Genomic DNA, 8,867 nt, shown 5'->3' on the forward strand with positions numbered 1-8,867 from the left:
TCACGTGTCACTCATTCCACAGAGGGCGAGTGTCTGCGGGTTCTCTCCTCCCTTGTACGTGATTGATGAATTAAGATCACTTATTAGTAAGGAACTCCCATCACCTGGTAGTCTAGTTCTTAATTGAAAGGAAAAAACAAAAACCAGACACTAGGCCCTCCATGAAATGAGTTTGACACCCCTGCTTTACATCTTCTGCCAATATCCTCAGGCTGATCAGAGGATAATCCAAAAGAAACAACCCTCACCTGAGAACCAAACCAGGTCCCAAATACTCTGCAAAGTAGAATCAAATGCCAAAGTGATTGCCCTAGTCAAATAACCCAAAAGGATTCCAATAAATATAAAAACCCAGTAGAAAATCATATTTTGGAACCTACCCTAGACCTTACATCCTGTAGGATTTTATCCAATAGGAGTCCAATATGACTGGTTCCAAAATTTGATAGGATTTTTCTACATGGGATCTACCAGAAACCGTGAAAATGGCGCAGTCTTGCCTATAAAAGGGCACAAACATTTAGAAATAACAAACTAGAAAAAACGTATCTGCTATAACAATACAGTGACTCAAAAACCACATACAAATAGTTACAAAAGCTAGCGAGCAAGTCAGCTGACAGGCAAAATAGTTTCTTAGCTAGCATAAAAACGAGTGGATAAAATGCTGCAGTTACAAAAATGTGATTAAAACGTTTCAAACTTCGTCAGGAAACAAATACTGTACTCAGTGTTTGCATTCACGCACAGTGAAGGATAAAATAGTTAGAATAATAATGTTAGAAAACCGGAGATTCTCTGCACAGCCACAGTTGGCGAGCTAAGCTTGGGTGTTACGATAATTAACACTGCAAGCTCACGTTAGTTATGACGTCATCATCACTCAAAAACGACATAGAACTGATCAATGGAAATGTAGTAATTAATGCTTTTGTATTGTACTGGAACCAATGACAAATTATAATTTAATGGGTTCATTTGAGAAAAATGCTATAATATCATTCTGATTGGGGTAACAAAATCCTAGGAAACGAATCAAAAATCTATAGGATTCAATCGAATTACTTTTGATTCCCAATAGGAAATAATTAGTCAAATAGAATTCCAATAGGATTCTGATACAGGCGACACAAAATCCTATAGGATTTTTTGACTAGGGTGTATACTCCCCACACTCCGTCCTCATCTACCAAGAAATCATAAACAACTTTTCAAGCACGCCAACCTTTGAAACCCCTCTTCCCCATCGTATTACCATATCCCATGAGGCTTATTCAAAACAGATTCATTAAGTCCAACGAAACATTACACAGATGTCTGATTCAAATTACGAAGGATGAGGATCAAATTCTATTCGTGTTTATAGGACCCCCACATCGTATTTTTGAATAACCCATAGTGTGCATTGATACAGAATGAGAAACTGAATATAGCATGTGAATCTGTTGACTGTCTTTGATCTCAATTTAGGTCACAAGCCTCTCCTAGCTCATATTCTGCTTGGGGGCAGTTGGCTTAACAGAGATGAGTGATAACGATGAAATTGTTTAATTTGTTTATCCCCTCGTGCACCTACACTAGCACATTCTTCTGCTGGCATAACTAATAAACACAGTGTAGCCTTAAGGTGAATGATAGCATTTCATTCTCACGTTAAGCCACCCCCAACCCAACCCAACCCAACCCAACCCAACCTGCATGCAGCAATCTGAGGGTAAGACCTACAAATCAGCTATATTACAAAAACGTTAGTTAAAAAAAAAAAAGAAGACGCTTAAAAAAAAAATGCGTGTTCATACACACACGATAAACATTGGCAGAAAGGCATAAATAGCATTACAAGATTATTCAGGATGTACTCAAAAGTTAGCCATTACACCTGATTCACAGTGTTATAGAAACAATACAGTAAAATTTGTTAGAAAATGCCTCTAAAAAAATGTCAGCGTCAAAATACAAATTTAGATCTCAGATACGTAAGCATTGTGACCAACTGAAATGGGGATTCTATGTACATGGCCGGTCGTGTAACCACAGTGACTAATTATGGCCTTCAGTTACAACAAAGCATTGGAAATGGTAGCGTCCATTTGATTGACCAGTCCAGTTAGACAGCTGTGCCTCTCTCCAGATTCTGCTTGATCTCGGCTGTGTATTTGCCATAGAACCGCTCTGCCTTCTTGTTGAACTTGGCGTTCCTCTCATTGATGTAGTCGATGTCTGCGTCATCGTTATAGGCCCTGCGCCGGCTGTATTTGGCCCGCTTCTCAATCCTGTGAAGAACAGAAAAGGATCCGTGTCAAGAAAACAAAAAGGACAACTTACAAACCAAAAGAATTACAATCATAGTAGAAAAACCTCCTTCAGTCACTGAAAATCTGACCTCTCCAGAACAACTCAATCCCACACAGGCAACAATCCCTAAACGAAGACAGTCTACAAGTTCATAATTATGCCAAAGCACCAATGGAAAACCTTACTCTTCTACTCGAACACACAGGCTGGCACACACAGTCACTTTTCTGACTCACAGCCTTAACTTAGTGTCTTCAAAGTGGAGATGTGCGTCATGCCCTGGCAGCTCCTTCTCTGTCTAATCTCTCACAGGAGCATCACTAACACAAGGCCTCCCAAAAATGGTTTAGCACTGAGAGGAAAGAAAAGATAGAAGGCAAATGTAACCAAGGGACACTACGGAAGGGAATATGCCGGTCAGTTGTGAGGGACTTCAGGACTTGATCTTAGCTGGTATGGAAGGTCTAACGTGCAGCCATTCTTTTGAAAGGCACACCATGCATTACTTTATTGGGGAAAATCTGTTCTGGCCAACTTAACACCAAATAATGCAGATGCAACAGAAACTAGGGTAATCTAAGGGGTGAGAATCAGAGATGAGTGCTCATTAACTAGGCCACATATCTTCTTTTTAAGTTTTCCAGCACCTCCCCAGTGGGAGATACCATAAAAGAGCCTTATCAGCCAGTCCCATCAGGCTCCCAACACTGGGGTTCATTCAGTAGGCATCAGATACGCCCTGGTTTCATGCACGCACATGTCTGCCGCTTCCATTCACAGAGGGCTCTCACTCTTTCCACAAATGGACCTTGTTTTGGACTCCAGTGCATTAAATGGGAGGTCAGAGAAGGTTAGGATCTCGCTCTCGTCTCTGTTACACTTACTGTTTCTCCACATCCTCCACCATGCGGTCGATGCCCTCCTTGGATGGGACGTGGGTCCCATGGATCAGACTGTTGGATGTGGGGTGGAAGTCCTCACCACTGTAAGAGAGAAAAGGGGAGTCGGTTAACACAATATTCATTTTAATGATCCTCCTCAGCACCATCCATCTCTCCAAGCTGAATATGACCCATCTCTATGACTGGAAACATTATGCTGTAGTGCACCCTTCACAGCTCCACATGTGGCAGCAATTAAGGCGAAAAACCTGTGGGTTCTGAACTCATCTTTGGCTGATCAAGAAAACCCACCATAACTATAACCATACCGTTCCTCTCTGAGCGTATGCCTCACATTGACACTTAAGACATTAAATTATTTTGTGACTATGTCAAAACTAACCATGGGGCAGGAGTGGGGCACACTGCCTGACATTTAATTGAATCCTTTGTGCACATGATCAGTGAAAACTGTGTGATAGTAGCGTCAATTATCCATTTGACGCAATTAAAACATTTCATAGTTTCATAGTGTATGGGGGAAACAGTCTTTGAAACATGTGCCTTTTCAAAACCAATATATAGGACTTGTGCTTGAGGACATTGGGAGGCAACCCTGCATAGTCGACTCATTGGAGACAATATCAAAGACACTCAGTAATGGAAAACGAGAGAGGAGTTTTATAAGGGGGCTCCGGCTCACCACTGCTCTCGCTGCCTCTCATAGCCGTCCATGTCTGGTTTGATCTGTTTGGTGAGGCGCTGGTACTGTCGCAGCTGGGCCTCCGCGTAACCTGCGGGCCAATGGCAGCAAACAAGAGAGGTTATAATTACCGGAACAAACGACAAGCAGGCGCAAAGCTCTGCGACAAAACCTGCGTCTGGTTAGGGGAGATGAGGAGGCCGCTTTCAAGCCCCTCTGGTGATAATTTTCTCCCCAGAGGTTTAATTCAGAGACGTTTTGATGCAACAGATGGCAGCCATATTTGGGGAACGCAGTTATCCCTTTTGGCAGATTAAATTGGAGGCAGTTAAAAATGATTTATCCCGAGGGGTCTTTACACGCACCCAGAATTCTGTTACAGAATACCTTGGTACAGGGCTGCCCTGTTGTGGAATGACAGTACCACCTCCAGTAGTCGTCTTCCACAATCTAACTTCTGCTGCATTACTGACTGGCCTTTGTGGAGTTGGTGTCTTCAAAAACAACAATATTAAAGAGTCCCACATTCCCACTTGTATCTCCAGGCGTATCTTACGTTAGATGATAGCATGTTTAAAATAAAATAAAAATGGATTGAGGATGTACAGCATGACATACTGGTATCTACCTCTCTCCGAGCGCACGATTGAATGGCCCTCAGCTAAAGAGGCAGACCTTAGCGCTTCCTGACCATGTGGCCTTAACAGTTATAGCTTATAAGTAGAAACCCTAGTTTTTGTTGTTCAGAAAAACTGACCAGCTGAGGCATAGCTATCCAGTTCGCTCAAAAAAAACGAGTAACCTCTCTCACCTGAGAATCCTGGGTCAGGGTTCTTCTTCTTCTTCTTTCTCTCCCACCGCTCAGCATCCTCAGCACCGATCTCTAGCAGTTTCACCCGGTCATAGTCCTCCCCTTTGGCCGCACACTCCTGAAATCCCACAGACACACACCAAGTAACTAAACAGCAACAGTGTGCATACAATTACTATATAACTTCTAAAGTTACTTATTAGAGGCCAACCAATTAAATCGGCTTGGCCGATTAATCAGGGCCGATTTCAAGTTTTCATAACAATCGGTAATCAGCCTTTTTGGACATAATTATGGCAGATTACATTGCAATCCAAGAGGAGACTGCGTGGCAGGCTGACCACCTGTTACGCGAGTGCAGCATCAAAAGGACCTTGTGGCTGCAAGGAGCCAAGGTAAGTTGCTAGCTAGCATTAAACTTATCTTATAAAAATGAAAAAAACATTCTTCACATAATCACTAGTTAACCTAGTAATATCATTAACCATGTGTGGTTAATTAGCTTGTTCTGCGTTGCATATAATCAATGCGGTGCCTGTTATTTATCATTGAATAACAGCCTACTTTGCCAAACGGGTGATGATTTAACAAAAGTGCATTCGCGAAAAAAGCATAATCGTTGCACAAATGTACCTAATCATCAACGCCTTTCTTAAAATCAATACACAAGTATATTTTTTAAACCTACATATGTAGTTAAAAGAAATGAATGTTAGCAGGCAATATTAACTATGGGAATTGTGTCACTTCTCTTGCGTTCAGTGCAAGCAGAGTCAGCGTATATGCAGCAGTTTGGGCCGCCTGGCTTATTGCAAACTGTGTGAGGACCATTTCTTCCTAACAAAAACCGTAATGAATTTGTCAGAATTTGACATAATTATGACATAACAATGAAGGTTGTGAAATGTAACAGACATTAGACTTAAATATTGCCATCCATTCGATAAAATACTGATCGGTTCCTTATTTCACTGAAAGAATAAACGTTTTGTTTTGATAGTTTCTGGATTTTACCATATTAATGACCAAAGGCTCGTATTTCTGTGTGTTTATTATAATTAGGTATAGGATGATATTTGACAGAGTAGTCTGACTGAGCGGTGGTAGGCAGCAGCAGGCTCGTAAGCATTCATTCAAACAGCACTTCACTGCGTTTGCCAGCAGCTTTTAGCAATGCTTGAAGCACAGCACTGTTTATGACTTCAAGCCTATCAACTCCCGAGATTAGGCTGGCAATACTAAAGTGCCTATAAGAACATCCAATAGTCAAAGGTATATGAAATACAAACGGTATAGAGAGAAATAGTCCTATAATAACTACAACCTAAAACTTCTTAACTGGGAATATTGAAGACTCATGTTAAAAGGAACCACCAGCTTTCATATGTTCTCATGTTCTGAGCAAGGAACTTAAACGTTAGCTTTTTTACATGTCACATATTGCACTTTTACTTTCTTCTCCAACACTGTGTTTTTGCATTATTTGAACCAAATCGAACATGTTTCATTATTTATTTGATATTAAATTGATTTTATTTATGCATTATATGAAGTTTTTAAAAAGTGTTTAGTGTTCATTCAGTATTGTTGTAATTGTCATTATTACACATATATATAACAAAAAATATAAAAAATAAATTAAAATAAAACAATTGGCCGATAATCGGTATCGGCTTTTTTTGGTCCTCGGGAAAGGCGTTGAAAAATCATAATCGGTCGTCCTCTATTACTTATCTATTATCCTAAGGTACACAACTTGCAGTTGACTTCTGACATCCTGCTCTCTGTCATCAGCCAACAAAAAAACATTGTCCTACACATGTGACGGTTCATCCAGAAAGCAGTGCCTCTGTGATAATAATAATGTTCAACATAGCTGTTGACATCTGTAGCTCAGTTGGTAGAGTATATATAATTCATATATTATAATCAAGTCCGTTGATGAACATGTACCTTTTTCTTTTCATCAGTCATTAGTTCCCACTCCAGACGGGCTTTCTTTGCCTCCCAGTTAGTTGGTAGCTTCAGTCTTTTGTCCTCCTCCACAACCTCCTTGTGATTGAGATTGCGTGCTTCATTCTGCAATGGATACCACAAAATACATAAATTCCAGAACGTGAATACAAAGAACACAGATCCAAGATATACCATGTAAACTCAAGCTACTGCCAAACTCAAATAAGGATAGGCTTCACATGACGTTACTAAAATGTGTCTGAAATGGGATAACCTTTGAACACAGACCCTTTTGAGATGCAGTTCCCGGAATTTTCGCAGTCTCTCCTCTCTTTTCTGAGATGCAGCACTTTCGGTCTGTTCATCACTGACCGACGCAGATACCTATGGAAAATATCATAAACATTAGCTAGCTTTTTAGCTAACGTAAATTAGCTAGCTTGCATAAAGTACTAACTCGAATGTCGGATCCGTGCTGTACCTTACAGTGGCAAGACAAAGCAAGGTAACGTTTTCTACGTATCATGCTAATCCACTACAAACATCAGCAACTAAAAGCAAATTGAAAACATATAACGTTAACTAGATAAGAGGTCGAAATAGAATGGTCTGAAATGCTAGCAAATTAGCTAACGTTAGCTTGCTAATGCTATTAGCGCTGGCCATTGGACTATAAAAGACAGGAGTCCTCCATTGGGTACACATTTCAAATGCCATATTTATTTTCAATAATTGTTTATCTTCATCACAAATATGGAAAAACACCTTTTCATTATTGAAGGATATCATTCGTCAAAACACCAACCTCAAAACAGGACGCCATTTTTGAGCTGGCAGGCAGGAAGTATTCACTCTGAATGTCGGATGTTACGCAATGAACGGAAATGCAGGTAGTCATGTAAATAATGAGATTTTTGGAAATACATAACACGTACCATAATTACTCATAAGGGGGAAATCCAATAACGGGCTACTGTCCTGTCATGGTGTCAATACGATTTTCAGTAGCCTAATACATTGATAGGTGGATAAAAAAAAGTTTTTTGATAAAAAATATATTTTAAATTTTAAAAGATTTCAAACTAGCCACCCTTTTCCATGATGACAGCTTTGCACACTCTTGGCATTCTCTCAACCAGTTTCATGAGGTAGTCACCAGGAAAGCATTTCAATTAACAGGTGTGCCTTATTGAAAGTTAATTTGTGGAGTTTCTTTCCTTCTTGATCCATTTGAGCAAATCATTTGTGTTGTGACAAGGTAGGGTTGGTATGCAGAAAATAGCCCTATTTGGTGAAAGAACAAGTCCATATTATGACAAGAACAGCTCAAATAAGCAAAGAGAAACAACAGTCCATCATTACTTTAAGACATGAAGGTCAGTCAATCTGGTAAATGTCAAGGTCTTTAAAAGTTTCTTCAAGTGCAGTCACTAAAACCATTGAAATTGGCTCTCATGAGGACCGCCACAGGAAAGGAATACCCAGAGTTACCTCTGCTGCAGAGGATAAGTTTATTAGAGTGACCAGCCTCAGAAATTGCAGGCCAAATAAATGCTTCACAAAGTTCAAGTAACACACACATCTTAACATCAACTGTTCAGAGGAGACTGTGAGCCACTACTAAAGGACATCAATAAGAAGAAGAGACTTGCTTGGGTCAAGAAACATGAGCAGTGGACATTAGACTGGTGGAAATCTGTCCTTTGGTCTGATGAGTCCAAATTTGAGATTTTTGGTTACAACCGCCGTTTCTTTTTGAGTCGCAGAGTAGGTGAACGGATGATCTCCGCATGTGTGGTTCCCACCGTGAAGCATGGAGGAGATGTGATGGTGTAGGGGTGCTTTGCTGGTGACACTGTCAGTGATTTATTTTGAATTCAAGGCACACTTAACTAGCATGGCTACCACAGAATTCTGCAGCGATACGCCATCCCATCTGGTTTGCACTTAGTGGGACTGTCATTTGTTTTCCAACAAGACAATGACACAACACGCCTCCAGAAAGTGTAAGGGCTATTTGACCAAGAGGAATAGGGATGGAGTGCTGCATCAGATGACCTGGCCTCCACAATCACCTGACTTCAACCCATTTGAGATGGTTTGGGATGAGATGGACTGCAGAGTGAAGGAAAATTAGCCAACAAGTGAGCTCCTGCATGATGCAGCGGTCTAAGATACTGCAACTCAATGCAAAAAGCATCACTGCAGTCCCTGGTTTGAA

At 40.5% G+C, this 8,867-nt stretch overlaps 1 protein-coding gene across 2 annotated transcripts; it reads right to left on the minus strand.

Moving 5' to 3' along the window:
• Positions 1–914: 914 nt before the first annotated feature.
• On the minus strand, positions 915–7,544 carry syf2 (SYF2 pre-mRNA-splicing factor). Of its 2 annotated transcripts, none has more exons than XM_021574540.3 (7): positions 7,452–7,544; positions 6,935–7,030; positions 6,644–6,769; positions 4,691–4,808; positions 3,880–3,970; positions 3,180–3,278; positions 915–2,273 (listed from the first exon to the last, which is right to left on the minus strand). In XM_021574540.3, the coding sequence occupies exons 1-7, from the start codon at positions 7,542–7,544 to the stop codon at positions 2,108–2,110; spliced, it is 789 nt and encodes a 262-aa protein (XP_021430215.2). In that variant the 3' UTR covers positions 915–2,107. The 2 variants fall into 2 exon arrangements, with proteins under 2 accessions (XP_021430215.2, XP_021430214.1); XM_021574539.3 differs by having other exon boundaries at positions 7,412–7,508.
• Positions 7,545–8,867: the final 1,323 nt, after the last annotated feature.

This window comes from Oncorhynchus mykiss, chromosome 19, assembly GCF_057628025.1.
Source record: "Oncorhynchus mykiss isolate SJ-2025 chromosome 19, ASM5762802v1, whole genome shotgun sequence".
In the NCBI taxonomy this organism is placed as follows: Eukaryota; Metazoa; Chordata; class Actinopteri; order Salmoniformes; family Salmonidae; genus Oncorhynchus; species Oncorhynchus mykiss.

Excerpts from the sequence above, each read along its gene's own strand:
- syf2 (XM_021574540.3), bottom strand. The coding sequence starts at position 7,544 with ATGACTACCTGCATTTCCGTTCATTGCGTAACATCCGACATTCAGAGT. Across the intron at positions 3,971-4,690 it reads CCCTGACCCAGGATTCTCAG|GTTACGCGGAGGCCCAGCTG; the intron begins GTGAGAGAGGTT and ends ATTGGCCCGCAG. Across the intron at positions 2,274-3,179 it reads GTGGAGGATGTGGAGAAACA|GATTGAGAAGCGGGCCAAAT; the intron begins GTAAGTGTAACA and ends TGTTCTTCACAG.